Source organism: Tachypleus tridentatus, chromosome 12 (genome assembly GCF_004210375.1).
Source record: "Tachypleus tridentatus isolate NWPU-2018 chromosome 12, ASM421037v1, whole genome shotgun sequence".
Taxonomy (NCBI): Eukaryota; Metazoa; Arthropoda; class Merostomata; order Xiphosura; family Limulidae; genus Tachypleus; species Tachypleus tridentatus.
Window position 1 is genome coordinate 114,730,116 of NC_134836.1, and position 18,394 is coordinate 114,748,509.

The 18,394-nt window shown below is 33.9% G+C and overlaps 1 protein-coding gene and 1 pseudogene across 4 annotated transcripts in view; both read right to left on the reverse strand.

Annotated features, from left to right (window-relative positions):
- LOC143234407 (cocaine esterase-like) overlaps window positions 1-17,864 on the reverse strand; it is a gene marked incomplete at its 3' end in the record, with an annotated part of 29,505 nt that extends 11,641 nt beyond the window's left edge. Inside the window, 2 exon segments of one of the 3 annotated variants that reach the window (XM_076471773.1) lie at window positions 16,981-17,134; window positions 17,774-17,864. In XM_076471773.1, coding sequence (XP_076327888.1) covers window positions 16,981-17,097 — 117 coding nt within the window. 3 annotated transcript variants of the gene reach the window in all.
- The window catches only part of LOC143234409 (cytochrome P450 4c3-like), an 85,359-nt pseudogene that overhangs the window by 39,190 nt on the left and 27,775 nt on the right, over window positions 1-18,394 (reverse strand). The gene's annotated exons all lie outside the window — the stretch shown is intronic.

An 18,394-nucleotide genomic window follows, 5' to 3' on the forward strand; every position in this document is an offset into this window, starting at 1 on the left:
TAGATAACATAAGTCCTTGTCTTGTGAAGCTATAGTATCTATACTTAACATCTGGTCCTTGTACTGTAAGGTTCTGAAGTCTTTTGTAGATAACATAAGTCCTTGTCTTGTGAAGCTATAGTATCTATACTTAACATCTGGTCCTTGTACTGTAAGGTTCTAAAGTTTGTAGATAACATAAGTCCTTGTCTTGTGAAGCTATAGTATCTATACTTAACATCTGGTCCTTGTACTGTAAGGTTCTAAAGTTTGTAGATAACATAAGTCCTTGTCTTGTGAAGCTATAGTATCTATACTTAACATCTGGTCCTTGTACTGTAAGGTTCTAAAGTTTGTAGATAACATAAGTCCTTGTCTTGTGAAGCTATAGTATCTATACTTAACATCTGGTCCTTGTACTGTAAGGTTCTAAAGTTTGTAGATAACATAAGTCCTTGTCTTGTGAAGCTATAGTATCTATACTTAACATCTGGTCCTTGTACTGTAAGGTTCTAAAGTTTGTAGATAACATAAGTCCTTGTCTTGTGAAGCTATAGTATCTATACTTAACATCTGGTCCTTGTACTGTAAGGTTCTAAAGTTTGTAGATAACATAAGTCCTTGTCTTGTGAAGCTATAGTATCTATACTTAACATCTGGTCCTTGTACTGTAAGGTTCTAAAGTTTGTAGATAACATAAGTCCTTGTCTTGTGAAGCTATAGTATCTATACTTAACATCTGGTCCTTGTACTGTAAGGTTCTAAGTTTGTAGATAACATAAGTCCTTGTCTTGTGAAGCTATAGTATCTATACTTAACATCTGGTCCTTGTACTGTAAGGTTCTAAAGTTTGTAGATAACATAAGTCCTTGTCTTGTGAAGCTATAGTATCTATACTTAACATCTGGTCCTTGTACTGTAAGGTTCTAAAGTTTGTAGATAACATAAGTCCTTGTCTTGTGAAGCTATAGTATCTATACTTAACATCTGGTCCTTGTACTGTAAGGTTCTAAAGTTTGTAGATAACATAAGTCCTTGTCTTGTGAAGCTATAGTATCTATACTTAACATCTGGTCCTTGTACTGTAAGGTTCTAAAGTTTGTAGATAACATAAGTCCTTGTCTTGTGAAGCTATAGTATCTATACTTAACATCTGGTCCTTGTACTGTAAGGTTCTAAAGTTTGTAGATAACATAAGTCCTTGTCTTGTGAAGCTATAGTATCTATACTTAACATCTGGTCCTTGTACTGTAAGGTTCTAAAGTTTGTAGATAACATAAGTCCTTGTCTTGTGAAGCTATAGTATCTATACTAACATCTGGTCCTTGTACTGTAAGGTTCTAAAGTTTGTAGATAACATAAGTCCTTGTCTTGTGAAGCTATAGTATCTATACTTAACATCTGGTCCTTGTACTGTAAGGTTCTAAGGTTTGTAGATAACATAAGTCCTTGTCTTGTGAAGCTATAGTATCTATACTTAACATCTGGTCCTTGTACTGTAAGGTTCTAAAGTTTGTAGATAACATAAGTCCTTGTCTTGTGAAGCTATAGTATCTATACTTAACATCTGGTCCTTGTACTGTAAGGTTCTAAGGTTTGTAGATAACATAAGTCCTTGTCTTGTGAAGCTATAGTATCTATACTTAACATCTGGTCCTTGTACTGTAAGGTTCTAAAGTTTGTAGATAACATAAGTCCTTGTCTTGTGAAGCTATAGTATCTATACTTAACATCTGGTCCTTGTACTGTAAGGTTCTAAGGTTTGTAGATAACATAAGTCCTTGTCTTGTGAAGCTATAGTATCTATACTTAACATCTGGTCCTTGTACTGTAAGGTTCTAAAGTTTGTAGATAACATAAGTCCTTGTCTTGTGAAGCTATAGTATCTATACTTAACATCTGGTCCTTGTACTGTAAGGTTCTGAAGTTTGTAGATAACATAAGTCCTTGTCTTGTGAAGCTATAGTATCTATACTTAACATCTGGTCCTTGTACTGTAAGGTTCTAAAGTTTGTAGATAACATAAGTCCTTGTCTTGTGAAGCTATAGTATCTATACTTAACATCTGGTCCTTGTACTGTAAGGTTCTAAGGTTTGTAGATAACATAAGTCCTTGTCTTGTGAAGCTATAGTATCTATACTTAACATCTGGTCCTTGTACTGTAAGGTTCTGAAGTTTGTAGATAACATAAGTCCTTGTCTTGTGAAGCTATAGTATCTATACTTAACATCTGGTCCTTGTACTGTAAGGTTCTGAAGTTTGTAGATAACATAAGTCCTTGTCTTGTGAAGCTATAGTATCTATACTTAACATCTGGTCCTTGTACTGTAAGGTTCTAAAGTTTGTAGATAACATAAGTCCTTGTCTTGTGAAGCTATAGTATCTATACTTAACATCTGGTCCTTGTACTGTAAGGTTCTAAGGTTTGTAGATAACATAAGTCCTTGTCTTGTGAAGCTATAGTATCTATACTTAACATCTGGTCCTTGTACTGTAAGGTTCTAAAGTTTGTAGATAACATAAGTCCTTGTCTTGTGAAGCTATAGTATCTATACTTAACATCTGGTCCTTGTACTGTAAGGTTCTAAGGTTTGTAGATAACATAAGTCCTTGTCTTGTGAAGCTATAGTATCTATACTTAACATCTGGTCCTTGTACTGTAAGGTTCTAAAGTTTGTAGATAACATAAGTCCTTGTCTTGTGAAGCTATAGTATCTATACTTAACATCTGGTCCTTGTACTGTAAGGTTCTAAGGTTTGTAGATAACATAAGTCCCTTGTCTTGTGAAGCTATAGTATCTATACTTAACATCTGGTCCTTGTACTGTAAGGTTCTAAAGTTTGTAGATAACATAAGTCCTTGTCTTGTGAAGCTATAGTATCTATACTTAACATCTGGTCCTTGTACTGTAAGGTTCTAAAGTTTGTAGATAACATAAGTCCTTGTCTTGTGAAGCTATAGTATCTATACTTAACATCTGGTCCTTGTACTGTAAGGTTCTAAAGTTTGTAGATAACATAAGTCCTTGTCTTGTGAAGCTATAGTATCTATACTTAACATCTGGTCCTTGTACTGTAAGGTTCTGAAGTTTGTAGATAACATAAGTCCTTGTCTTGTGAAGCTATAGTATCTATACTTAACATCTGGTCCTTGTACTGTAAGGTTCTAAAGTTTGTAGATAACATAAGTCCTTGTCTTGTGAAGCTATAGTATCTATACTTAACATCTGGTCCTTGTACTGTAAGGTTCTAAGGTTTGTAGATAACATAAGTCCTTGTCTTGTGAAGCTATAGTATCTATACTTAACATCTGGTCCTTGTACTGTAAGGTTCTAAAGTTTGTAGATAACATAAGTCCTTGTCTTGTGAAGCTATAGTATCTATACTTAACATCTGGTCCTTGTACTGTAAGGTTCTAAGGTTTGTAGATAACATAAGTCCTTGTCTTGTGAAGCTATAGTATCTATACTTAACATCTGGTCCTTGTACTGTCCTGTGGTTCTAAGGTTTGTAGATAACATAAGTCCTTGTCTTGTGAAGCTATAGTATCTATACTTAACATCTGGTCCTTGTACTGTAAGGTTCTGAAGTTTGTAGATAACATAAGTCCTTGTCTTGTGAAGCTATAGTATCTATACTTAACATCTGGTCCTTGTACTGTAAGGTTCTAAAGTTTATAGATAACATAAGTCCTTGTCTTGTGAAGCTATAGTATCTATACTTAACATCAGGTTCTTGTACTGTAAGGTTCTGAAGTTGGTAGATAACATAAGTCCTTGTCTTGTGAAGCTATAGTATCTATACTTAACATCTGGTCCTTGTACTGTAAGGTTCTAAAGTTTGTAGATAACATAAGTCCTTGTCTTGTGAAGCTATAGTATCTATACTTAACATCTGGTCCTTGTACTGTAAGGTTCTAAAGTTTGTAGATAACATAAGTCCTTGTCTTGTGAAGCTATAGTATCTATACTTAACATCTGGTCCTTGTACTGTAAGGTTCTAAAGTTTGTAGATAACATAAGTCCTTGTCTTGTGAAGCTATAGTATCTATACTTAACATCTGGTCCTAGTACTGTAAGGTTCTAAGGTTTGTAGATAACATAAGTCCTTGTCTTGTGAAGCTATAGTATCTATACTTAACATCTGGTCCTTGTACTGTAAGGTTCTAAAGTTTGTAGATAACATAAGTCCTTGTCTTGTGAAGCTATAGTATCTATACTTAACATCTGGTCCTTGTACTGTAAGGTTCTAAGGTTTGTAGATAACATAAGTCCTTGTCTTGTGAAGCTATAGTATCTATACTTAACATCTGATCCTTGTACTGTAAGGTTCTAAAGTTTGTAGATAACATAAGTCCTTGTCTTGTGAAGCTATAGTATCTATACTTAACATCTGGTCCTTGTACTGTAAGGTTCTAAGGTTTGTAGATAACATAAGTCCTTGTCTTGTGAAGCTATAGTATCTATACTTAACATCTGGTCCTTGTACTGTAAGGTTCTGAAGTTTGTAGATAACATAAGTCCTTGTCTTGTGAAGCTATAGTATCTATACTTAACATCTGGTCCTTGTACTGTAAGGTTCTAAAGTTTGTAGATAACATAAGTCCTTGTCTTGTGAAGCTATAGTATCTATACTTAACATCTGGTCCTTGTACTCTAAGGTTCTAAAGTTTGTAGATAACATAAGTCCTTGTCTTGTGAAGCTATAGTATCTATACTTAACATCTGGTCCTTGTACTGTAAGGTTCTAAAGTTTATAGATAACATAAGTCCTTGTCTTGTGAAGCTATAGTATCTATACTTAACATCAGGTTCTTGTACTGTAAGGTTCTGAAGTTGGTAGATAACATAAGTCCTTGTCTTGTGAAGCTATAGTATCTATACTTAACATCTGGTCCTTGTACTGTAAGGTTCTAAAGTTTGTAGATAACATAAGTCCTTGTCTTGTGAAGCTATAGTATCTATACTTAACATCTGGTCCTTGTACTGTAAGGTTCTAAAGTTTGTAGATAACATAAGTCCTTGTCTTGTGAAGCTATAGTATCTATACTTAACATCTGGTCCTTGTACTGTAAGGTTCTAAGGTTTGTAGATAACATAAGTCCTTGTCTTGTGAAGCTATAGTATCTATACTTAACATCTGGTCCTAGTACTGTAAGGTTCTAAGGTTTGTAGATAACATAAGTCCTTGTCTTGTGAAGCTATAGTATCTATACTTAACATCTGGTCCTTGTACTGTAAGGTTCTAAAGTTTGTAGATAACATAAGTCCTTGTCTTGTGAAGCTATAGTATCTATACTTAACATCTGGTCCTTGTACTGTAAGGTTCTAAGGTTTGTAGATAACATAAGTCCTTGTCTTGTGAAGCTATAGTATCTATACTTAACATCTGATCCTTGTACTGTAAGGTTCTAAAGTTTGTAGATAACATAAGTCCTTGTCTTGTGAAGCTATAGTATCTATACTTAACATCTGGTCCTTGTACTGTAAGGTTCTAAGGTTTGTAGATAACATAAGTCCTTGTCTTGTGAAGCTATAGTATCTATACTTAACATCTGGTCCTTGTACTGTAAGGTTCTGAAGTTTGTAGATAACATAAGTCCTTGTCTTGTGAAGCTATAGTATCTATACTTAACATCTGGTCCTTGTACTGTAAGGTTCTGAAGTTTGTAGATAACATAAGTCCTTGTCTTGTGAAGCTATAGTATCTATACTTAACATCTGGTCCTTGTACTGTAAGGTTCTAAAGTTTGTAGATAACATAAGTCCTTGTCTTGTGAAGCTATAGTATCTATACTTAACATCTGGTCCTTGTACTGTAAGGTTCTAAGGTTTGTAGATAACATAAGTCCTTGTCTTGTGAAGCTATAGTATCTATACTTAACATCTGGTCCTTGTACTGTAAGGTTCTGAAGTTTGTAGATAACATAAGTCCTTGTCTTGTGAAGCTATAGTATCTATACTTAACATCTGGTCCTTGTACTGTAAGGTTCTAAAGTTTGTAGATAACATAAGTCCTTGTCTTGTGAAGCTATAGTATCTATACTTAACATCTGGTCCTTGTACTGTAAGGTTCTAAAGTTTGTAGATAACATAAGTCCTTGTCTTGTGAAGCTATAGTATCTATACTTAACATCTGGTCCTTGTACTGTAAGGTTCTAAAGTTTGTAGATAACATAAGTCCTTGTCTTGTGAAGCTATAGTATCTATACTTAACATCTGGTCCTTGTACTGTAAGGTTCTAAGGTTTGTAGATAACATAAGTCCTTGTCTTGTGAAGCTATAGTATCTATACTTAACATCTGGTCCTTGTACTGTAAGGTTCTGAAGTTTGTAGATAACATAAGTCCTTGTCTTGTGAAGCTATAGTATCTATACTTAACATCTGGTCCTTGTACTGTAAGGTTCTAAAGTTTGTAGATAACATAAGTCCTTGTCTTGTGAAGCTATAGTATCTATACTTAACATCTGGTCCTTGTACTGTAAGGTTCTAAAGTTTGTAGATAACATAAGTCCTTGTCTTGTGAAGCTATAGTATCTATACTTAACATCTGGTCCTTGTACTGTAAGGTTCTGAAGTTTGTAGATAACATAAGTCCTTGTCTTGTGAAGCTATAGTATCTATACTTAACATCTGGTCCTTGTACTGTAAGGTTCTAAAGTTTGTAGATAACATAAGTCCTTGTCTTGTGAAGCTATAGTATCTATACTTAACATCTGGTCCTTGTACTGTAAGGTTCTAAGGTTTGTAGATAACATAAGTCCTTGTCTTGTGAAGCTATAGTATCTATACTTAACATCTGGTCCTTGTACTGTAAGGTTCTAAAGTTTGTAGATAACATAAGTCCTTGAACATAAGTCCTTGTCTTGTGAAGCTATAGTATCTATACTTAACATCTGGTCCTTGTACTGTAAGGTTCTGAAGTTTGTAGATAACATAAGTCCTTGTCTTGTGAAGCTATAGTATCTATACTTAACATCTGGTCCTTGTACTGTAAGGTTCTGAAGTTTGTAGATAACATAAGTCCTTGTCTTGTGAAGCTATAGTATCTATACTTAACATCAGGTTCTTGTACTGTAAGGTTCTGAAGTTTGTAGATAACATAAGTCCTTGTCTTGTGAAGCTATAGTATCTATACTTAACATCTGGTCCTTGTACTGTAAGGTTCTAAAGTTTGTAGATAACATAAGTCCTTGTCTTGTGAAGCTATAGTATCTATACTTAACATCAGGTTCTTGTACTGTAAGGTTCTGAAGTTTGTAGATAACATAAGTCCTTGTCTTGTGAAGCTATAGTATCTATACTTAACATCTGGTCCTTGTACTGTAAGGTTCTAAAGTTTGTAGATAACATAAGTCCTTGTCTTGTGAAGCTATAGTATCTATACTTAACATCAGGTTCTTGTACTGTAAGGTTCTGAAGTTGGTAGATAACATAAGTCCTTGTCTTGTGAAGCTATAGTATCTATACTTAACATCTGGTCCTTGTACTGTAAGGTTCTAAAGTTTGTAGATAACATAAGTCCTTGTCTTGTGAAGCTATAGTATCTATACTTAACATCTGGTCCTTGTACTGTAAGGTTCTAAAGTTTATAGGAAATACCGGATCCTTGTGTTGTAAATTTGTGTAATATATAGAAAACACTGTTACACGTGTCGTGAAGTTCAATAGTGGGATTGACCGTAGCATTATAACGACCAACGGCTGAAAGGGCGAGCATGTTTGGTGTGACGGGGATTTAAACCCGCGACCCTCAAATTACGAGTCCAGCGTTCTAACCACCTGGCCATACCGGGCCCTGTCAAAGTCAGAACAATCCTGTTTAACTTCTTAACGAGAAATAAAGTGGGTTTATTTGATTGTGTTGTAAGAATCAACAGGGAAACAACGTGGTGTATGACCCGACAAGTCCTGCTTGAAACAGGTTACATTTTGTACGACCGACGGATGAATTTTTTTGCCGTTGTATTTTATTTGTATTTCGCGACGTAAATGAGAGTTTTGAAAGAAAAAGACATAATGTTCAGTTTCACAGAGTAGTTGCTATTTGTGCATTTCATTTTTCGTACGCACATACGAGCGCACGCGCAACTGGATCAGAGGTAACCTTGTACTCTCACTACTTATCACGTTTAAAATTATATTTCAACACACACATACACACACAAGATTTTACTTATGTGTTCTATGCTCTTAATATATATTGCTGGTGTTTTCTGTCAGAACGTAGTAATACAAACTTTAGGAGACACCAGACAAAACCCGATGTATGAAGATGTTTAGAAACACAACGTGACTCAGTGGCCCGCTCTTTCGATTCGTAATCGAGTAGCTGCGAATTCGAAACTGGCTCGTGTCATACCGTCGTGTCTTTGGGGAGTTAGTTAACATGCGATGGATTGGCGCCCTCTCTATGGGTGGTGGTGAATGAGTTACCATTGTCATCCGCTTGTATCGTTTGAATCCGGATTTCCAAAACGCTTGCTCTACGGATTTAATCTTTAAAAAAAATAAAACATCTTATATACGGTATTTATGTTCAAATTCAGAAACGTTTATCTGCAAGGTTTGTCATTGGAGTACATAATATATATGTATGTATGTTAGTGAAAATACATCTTAATGAAGTTAAACAGTAAAATAAGTAAAATCAGAAGGAAGCACTGCGTTAAAAACAGCAGATCCAAACTCAAAAACAATAACAAATTAAACAAAAAGCTGCATCAATTATAATCCCACATTGTAACTTGTACCCTGGGTTCTACCTATAATCCCACATTGTAACTTGTGCCCAGGGATCTAACTATAATCCCACGTTATAACTTGTACCCTTGGATCTAACTATAATCCCACGTTGTAACTTGTACCCTTGGATCTAACTATAATCCCACATTGTAACTTGTACCCTAGGATCTAACTATAATCCCACATTGTAACTTGTATCCTGGGATTTTTTCAGTTGATGCAACGTTTCTTTGTTTAATTTGCTTTTGTTTCGTCTTGTTTTTGAGTTAAAATTACAAATTAAGTATATGTAAATGGTTGGTGTTTTGTTTTCTTTAGCGCGGAGTTACACAGAGGAATATGAGATCTTTGTTTATCGTGAGAAACTACTATCGTAACTTCATAACTTTAGGACTGAGTCACTAGAGAAAATCTTCAAGAGTAGTAGTAGATACAAAAGTACAGGACTAGAATAATGTTGATGTTTGGAAATCTTTCAAAAATTATTTTTGTTTTGAAAACAAGAATCTAATCACTGCAATTACATCTCTGGTTATGATATGTGAGACCTGCCTTCTTCATCCTACATCAGCACATGTGAATGTTTGTGGGATTAAATTCTAAGCTGTCTCAAGGCCTGAAGTCTGTGGTCTCGTTTATTAAATTTGTAGTCCAATTAAGCTATACCAGTGGGCCCTACATGGCCACGGGGGTAAAGGCGTTCGACTCGTAATCTGAGGATCGCGGGTTCGAATCCCCGTCACACCAAACATGCTCGCCCTTTCAGCCGTGGGGTCGTTATAATGTGACGATCAATACCACTATTCGTTTGTAAAAGAGCAGTCTAAAAGTCGATGGTGGGTGGTGGTGACAAGCTGTTTTCCCTCTGGTCTTACACTGTTAAATTAGGGACAGCTGGCGCATATGGCCCTCGAGTAGCTTTGCGCGAAATTCAAAAATCAAACAAACTATACCAGAATAATTTTGTTCAAATACACAGTTTGAAAGCGACCAATGTCTCAGTTGAATCCGTGATTATGAAACGTTCACAGCTATCTCAACTAGTGGATGAAATTACAGTAAAGTATTTTTTATATTTTATGTACCATTAAAAGACAAATATCTGCGAATGAACTTTCATTTATTTCTTCCACTTCTTAGAAAGGATAATCTTTGTATAGAAGATATTTTTTTCACGAAAAAGTAAAATAACAAAAAGTATATGAAAACTAAAATAAAGCAATGGTCCTTCTCGGTCAAAACGTTTGAGTTTCCTAGAAACTGCTTATCAGCCGCAAAATCTCTTTGACTTTTCTGAATCGTGTTTGTTTCTGTTTTTTAACCCTTTAACATAATTGAATCCATTATGTTCTTTTTAGATATGGTACATCGTCTGTTGTTTTCCGGGTCTGTAAAAACTTTCCGGGTAACTGATTTTATTAGGTACCTTATATCGGTTACGATGAGTTTTATTTGTTTCTTTGTTTCTGGAATTTCGCACCAAGCTACCAGGGGGCTATCTGCGCTAATTTAGAAGTGATAGGCTAAACAAAAGGCTACTATCATGTTCCAAGTAATCATTTGTACGATTATTAATTTTGGAGAATCTTCCTGCCCTGGCTGATTTGTTTTTCGGTTATCATTAACAAAAAAAAAACACAAAAAAAATTCAATTTTGTAAGCCCCCCGCTAGTACAGCGGTATGTCTTCGGATTTACAACGCTAACATCAGGGGTTCGATTCCCCTCGGTGGGCTCAGCAAATAGCCCGATGTGGCTTTGCTATAAGAGAACACACAAACACAGAGTAACTCTTTTTAAAGCCCGGCATGGCCCAACGTGTTGAGGCGTGTGACTCGTAATCTGAGGGTCGCGGGTTCGCATCCCGCTCGCGCCAAACATGACCGCACTTTCAGCCGTGGGGTTGTTATAACGTGACGATAAATCCCACTATTCGTTGGTAAAAGAGTAGCCCAAAAGTTGGCGGTGGGTGGTGATAACTAGCTGCCTTCCCTCTAGTCTTACACTACTAAATTAGGGACAGCTAGCACAGATAGCCCTCGTGTAGCTTTGTGCGAAATTCAAAGAACAAACAACAAACAAACTGTCACTGTAAAACAACAGAAAGTTATAGCTGAAGTCTCTTCTGAAACGTGTTTGATGTGTTATGATATTTCACAAGATCATACTTGTGTTGTCCAGTTAAATGTTTTTCTTCCTTGTTTTCTTAAAACAACAAATTCATCAAAAACACTTTATTAAATAGATTTATAAACTGAATATTCAGTAAGGATAATTCATGTAGATTCCATTTCCAAACGTCGCTATTGTTCTGTTAGTTACCTGATTCTTGATGGTTTAAAACGTATCACTGGACAAGACATCTGTAGCGATTCTTAAATTTTATAAGAGTGAACATTTAACTTGGCTGTTAATGTGTGTATGGATGTGTATATATATATATGTGTGTGTGTGTATGTTTTCATATGTATATGTTTGTATATGTGTGTGTGTGTGTGTTTTCATATGTATATGTTTGTATATGTGTGTGTGTATGTATGTGTATGTTTGTATATGTATATTGTGTATGTTTCTATGAGTGTGTATGTATATGTGTGTGTTTGTATATGTATGTGTTTGTATGTGTGTTTATCTATACGTATGTATGAGTGTTTTTGTGTGTAAACTGTAAAAATCAGGCCAAAAAACTTAACAGGAAACAAAACACAAAGAAAATGTTACAAATCATAGTGGGGACAGCTATAATGTGTATTTGGGTTTTGGGGTGTCTACGGAAATGTAAAACGGTAGGTGTACACAGTATAAGGATTTAAACCGAATTCTAGCAGGTCAAAGGTCAAAAATAAAAACCAACAGAATATAGCACTGAACCCACCCACACGTATGTGTATATATATATCCTATTTTTCAGAGTCGGCAGTGTTATGAAAAAGGAAAAATAAAAAATGGAGAGACAAAGAAGTAATGACAATGCAAATCCATTCAAAACGTTGGTCAGTTTGTAAGAAACTAATGAATCCTAGTTATTCAGGTTAATATTAATAACACCATATCAGAATATAATAACATGGAGTATTCCAAGCAACGTTCTTAAACTGTTCTAACTTTCCCGCTGTTCTGCTTTGAACTTAATGTTTAGAGTTCACATAAGTATATATACCATAGGTTTGTCTGTGCGTGTGTCTTGCTGTTAAAGTATTAAAATAATTTCGTTTCCCTGACTTACGTATACCAACAGGTAAAGGTGAGTTCACGGACTCGCAGTACTAAAATCTGGGTTTCGATTCCCCGTGGTGAACAAAGCGTTAGATAGTTTAAATGGGAGTTGTTGAATAAAAATACAACAGCCTTTTAATATACACGCTATCCTTAATTTCTGAAGTAAAATAAAGGGGGGAATTGTAAAGGTAACTTGTAATCATAATTTACTCAACTACTGTTTCAGGTTCCGGAATGTTATTTTTAGATTGGTTTAATTACCAATAATCGCGTTTAGTGTTTCAAACATGATAACATTCTCAAGTATAGCAAAGTCACTTCCATCACGGAACCTTACTAAAAGCAGGCCTTATGACTTGTAAGTCCTACTGGGATACAGAATTTGCGTGATTTGGAAAGAAATTTAAGGTTATTACATGTTTTTTTATTATTATTATCACGTTAAGTTGAAATAAGTGTTTTGTAGTATCCGGAAGGGAAACTTTCTATCTTGTGGCTTTTTTTTTTCTATAACATTTATCTGGTTATCCGTCTTATCTCTCAGTGCCTTTCCTATTCAGTAATCTACCTGTTTACCAGGACAACTACAGCTGTCTCTTCATGAAAGTAATATTTGCTCTTTTCGACGAGTCCTTCAAAAAACCCACATTTCGTGTATTTGGGTGGTTATTTCAACATCGTATTACTGCTCAACTTTCACGCTTGGCAACAGTTCCGTGGGTTTTCCACTACTCTGATATAAGTAACAACAGTAGGCCTTGTTCACGGTCTTGAGAAGGAAAAGGCACGTAACATAGGGAAAAGTTTCTTCAAAGACTAAGCAACAAACAGGTAATAAACTAAAAAAAAAAAAGGAAGAAAGAGAGAATAATAAAAATCTGACAAGTTTCTTTAACAAAAATGAAAATGGTTAATTTTGGGGATAACAAAAAGTATCCGCATGTTTAACTTTTTTAATTAAAATAGTTATAAAACGTTTGTAAGTCAACAGTTGTTATTTAAAATTCCCGTTTATATAACATCAATTTTTTCAGACGAAATATCTTGCCGACCGATACGATAAATGAACTGTAACTGGTTACATCCCCCCCCCGTGACCCAGGGGTAACCCTGAAGGTTATACCGTTAAAAGTCGTGTTTCAAAACCTGCAGCGGGCAGAGCACTGATAACTCACTGTATAGATTTGTGCCTGACAACAAACAAGTTAACAAACATGATATAGAGAGGTTAAAACCGGATTCCTACAAAAAAACCCACAAAGGGTGCTTATACAATCGCACTTTTCGTTTTGTTCTTAAAATGGTGGTTCGAAAAAAAAAAACACGCCAGTTTTGCTACAGCTTCGTAGATAGGTAAAACAAGTAAATTCACAGAATTCTTTTTCTGTGTTATTAAAACAGATTGATATGAAATAAAACAATTTTTCGGAGATGAAACAGAAAGTGTGAAACAGACATTGAAACATCTAATTATCTTCTTCCAACTTCGTTCTACTTTACAAAACGATACACACTTTTTATACGTTTTATATCTAAAAAAACAAACACTGGATTTTGAAGTTTAATTAATCGTTTTGCACTAAACCATGTGTAATTTCAGGAAATACGCAATATTGGACAAAATGATTTGTTTCAAGATAACATTCTAGAATAATTTAATAAATATATATAATCTATGTGTTTATGTTCCAGATTATCAAGAATCTACAAGTTATTAAATAACCGCACTTAAGTAATAATAAGAAAGGTTTTATAACCACTTGTTTTAAGTTTTATCAGCTTCACTAGTAATTCAGTGAAGTTTAAGGATATACACAGTTATATGAAATATCATTTTTAGCTATGACGATTGATATAAACTAACTGTATAAACAAATCCATAGCTTTTATATGTAAATATAGATTATGACTGAAATAGTGAAACCAATGGCATTAGATTGGCTTAACTACACGAATTCAGTTTGAACTATTTTCACTCCGCTCTCCCAGTGAAACAAACGGATGACTGCGGACCGATACTGCTAGAAACAGGGGTTGTGCTTAACAACAAATAACAACTTTTCACTCTGTAAAACTATTTTTAATTCCTTTATAAGCAACATCAAACAGCACAGCTCGTGTAGTACTTTATAATAATCACAGAAAACAAACAACGACGCCAAAGAAGATTCCTTACTATACTGAAGGCGAAAGAACAATTATTACAACACCATAGAGCATGGTCAGTGTACAAGAAATCAGGATCAAAGGAACAATGTAATAGCAATAGAACAATTAGAAACAAAGTGCAGTACTTATATCACATTAAATCATGAACAATGTAATATCTGTATAAAAATCAGTACTTATATCACATTAGATCAGAAACAATGTAATATCTGTATAAAAATCAGTACTTATATCACATTAAATCATGAACAATGTAATATCTGTATAAAATCAGTACTTATATCACATTAGATCAGAAACAATGTAATATCTGTATAAAAATCAGTACTTATATCACATTAAATCATGAACAATGTAATATCTGTATAAAAATCAGTACTTATATCACATTAAATCATGAACAATGTAATATCTGTATAAAAATCAGTACTTATATCACATTAGATCAGAAACAATGTAATATCTGTATAAAATCAGTACTTATATCACATTAAATCATGAACAATGTAATATCTGTATAAAATCAGTACTTATATCACATTAGATCAGAAACAATGTAATATCTGTATAAAATCAGTACTTATATCACATTAAATCATGAACAATGTAATATCTGTATAAAAATCAGTACTTATATCACATTAGATCAGAAACAATGTAATATCTGTATAAAAATCAGTACTTATATCACATTAAATCATGAACAATGTAATATCTGTATAAAAATCAGTACTTATATCACATTAGATCAGAAACAATGTAATATCTGTATAAAAATCAGTACTTATATCACATTAGATCAGAAACAATGTAATATCTGTATAAAAATCAGTACTTATATCACATTAGATCAGAAACAATGTAATATCTGTATAAAAATCAGTACTTATATCACATTAGATCAGAAACAATGTAATATCTGTATAAAAATCAGTACTTATATCACATTAGATCAGAAACAATGTAATATATATAAAAAACGAGGAACCAAGAATAGTACTTACAACACCTTAGATCATGAACAATGTAATATCTGTAGAAAAATCAGTACTTACATTACCTTAGATCATGAACAATGTAATACATGTAGAAAAATCAGGAACAAAAATCAGTACTTATATTACCTCAGATCATGAATAATGCAATATCTGTAGAAAAATTATGAACAATGAGCAGTACTTACCATACCTTAGGTCATGAACAATGTGATATATATATATACAAAAATGAGGAACCAAGAATAGTACTTACAACACCTTAGATTATGAACAATGTGATATCTGTAGAAAAATCAGGAACAAAAGCAGTACTTACAACACTTAGATCATGAACAATGTAATATCTATAAAAATCAGGAACAAAGAATAGTACTTACAACACCTTAGATCATGAACAATGTAATATATACATAAATTAGGAATAAAAAAGAGCATTACTTATAACACATTAGATCAAAACAATGTAATATCTGTAGAAAAATTAGGAACAAAGAGCAGTACTTACAACACCTTAGATCAAAACAATGTAATATCTAAGAAAAATCAGGAACAATGAGCAGTACTTATATTACCTTAGATCATGAACAATGTAATACCTGTAGAAACATTATGAACAAAGAGTAGTACTTACAACATCATAGATCATGAACAATGTAATATATATAAAAAATTAGGAACAAAAAATAGTACTTACAACACCTTACATAAAACTATGTAATACCTGTAAAAAATTAGGAATAAATAATAGTACTTACAACACCTTAAATCATGAACAATGTAAGATCTATGGAAAAATTAGGAATAAAGAACAACACTTACAACACCTTAGACCATGAACAATGTAATATCTGCAGAAAAGCCAGGAGCAAAGAGTAGTACTTATATCACCTTAGATCAGGTACAATATAATATCTGTAGAAAAATCTCGAAGAAAGGACGGAACTTATATTACCTTAGATCATGAACAATGTAATATCTGTAGAAAAATCAGGAACAAAGAATAGTACTTACAACACTTAGATCATAAGTAATATAATACCTATAAAAATCAGGAACAAAGACTAGTACTTGCAACACCTTAGATCATGAACAATGTAATATATTTAAACATAAGGAACAAAGAATAGTACTTACAACACTTAGATCATGAAAATTGTAATATCTATGAAAAAATTGGGAACAAAAAGCAGCATTTACAACACCTTAGATCATGAACAATGTAATATATATAAAAATTAGGAACAAAGAGCATTACTTACAACACTTTAGATCAAAACAATGTAATATCTATAGAAAAATCGAGAACAAAGAGCAGTACTTATATGACTTTAGATCTTGGACAATGTAATATCTGTTGAAAAATCGTAAACAAAGTGCAGTACTTACAACACCTTAGATCATGAACAATGTGATATCTATGGAAAAATTAGGAACAAAGAACAGCACTTACAACGCCTTAGATCATAAACAGTGTAATATCAGTAGAGAAATCAGGAACAAGGAATAGAACTTACATCACTTTAGAACATGAACAATGTACTATCTATAGAAAAATCAGAAACAAAGTGCAGTACTTATAACACCTTATTTCAAAACAATGTTATATCTATAAAAAATAATGAACAAAGAGCAGTACGTGTAACACCTTAGACCATGAACAATGTAATTATTGAGACCTGCATTGTAACATGGATCAGATAACAATTATTAAATTTATATAATATTTCGCTTTTTTTCTACTTCTTCATTTTCTGTCATCACTCCAACCTAGAGTATATAAAAGTTTAGTTAATAAAGGTAATGCAAAAACCCCGAACCAAAGATTCTGCAAACGCATAGGTTTATTTTGAGACGAGAGAGAGAAACCTACCTTGAATCTAAATGGACCAATTGGAGCCGTAGCATAGGGAATCCCTAGAAACCCATGGATCCGTCGGTTACTCTTGGTCTGTAACAATCTACCACGAATGTGTCCTTGAGGAAGCATCAGTTCTGAGGAGTCAAATCTTTGGCAAGATGTCCAGCTGAGGAAGAAAACGCCGATGAAGCCAAAGTGCGTTAATAAAAACATTGATTGCATTGTTTTGTGGTTGAACCGGTATTCCTATCACTCTAAATATGCGCATATCCTAAAGGTTATTTTTAACTTTTCGCTGTCTGACCTCTAGACCCTGGTCCAGTAAAGGTCGAACAGTCACTGAATGACCTGGTAACTTTTCGAAAATGTCGCAGGTTCAATTAAACATGCATCCCTTCTAACTTACCAAATGTGTGTGTGTATATATATCACGTCATCAGATTTCCTTACTGAAACTGGTCAACGGTTAAAGTGAAAAATCAACATCCGCAAAAAAAATATTTCTTATATTATTTACACCATTGTCGTTGTTTACAGTTCCTGACCTCGAAACGTAAGTCCGAAACTTACTACAGTCCGTAGAACATTCTGAGGTTTAAACATTTATTAAAGCATCGACTTTCAGGGATTGTGAGGAAGGTATAGAAGTGACAAGACCAGTAATAGATGAAACGTTTTAATAAAATGCAGACTCTACAAGTACATCAGTACGCCATCGGAAATGATGGTGTTCACAATGGTGCGATTGTGTGCTTTACCGGGAACACTGATATATAGCTAGGTAGTGGTAACACAGGATACACACCTTTTGACTTTCCAAATCACTACTGGCCGCTTCCTCTTTGGAACTGACGCCTTTTGCCGCCCATAATGTATTAATGTCCTTCACTCACGCATACATTTGTGTGTTTAGGCGAAATATATGCGTATTTGCCAAACGGTTTTGTTCGATGCGATAAACTAATTCTAAGGGTAAACACGTTGCGTAGATGATATGCGGTATATTGTGGTTATTAGGTTGTGAAAGTGGGTAACTAGAAAATTAAATACAAAAACCAAAATCAAACCGCTTTCAGTTACAGACGTGTGAATAACAGTAATACGTGTTTGTAACATTGTTGAAAAATAACCAAGAGCATTCCAGTTACGTATTGTCACTCAGTTATGACTTTATCTCCTGTCATCCAGGCATATTTGTTAATGGTCATTTTCGCCAGCTCGTGTAATCTCATGAAAACGTATTTGCATTGTTGATATGTGTACATAGAAGGTCTATAACCTTTTCTCTCACTCACTCTATTCTTATATATATATATATAAAACAGTGTACGGTAAATAATACAAGGGATCGTACAATGACCGATTTGCCACATGTACGGCATCACTTTTATAAGTGATTTTGTTTATACGGTAGTCATAGAAACAC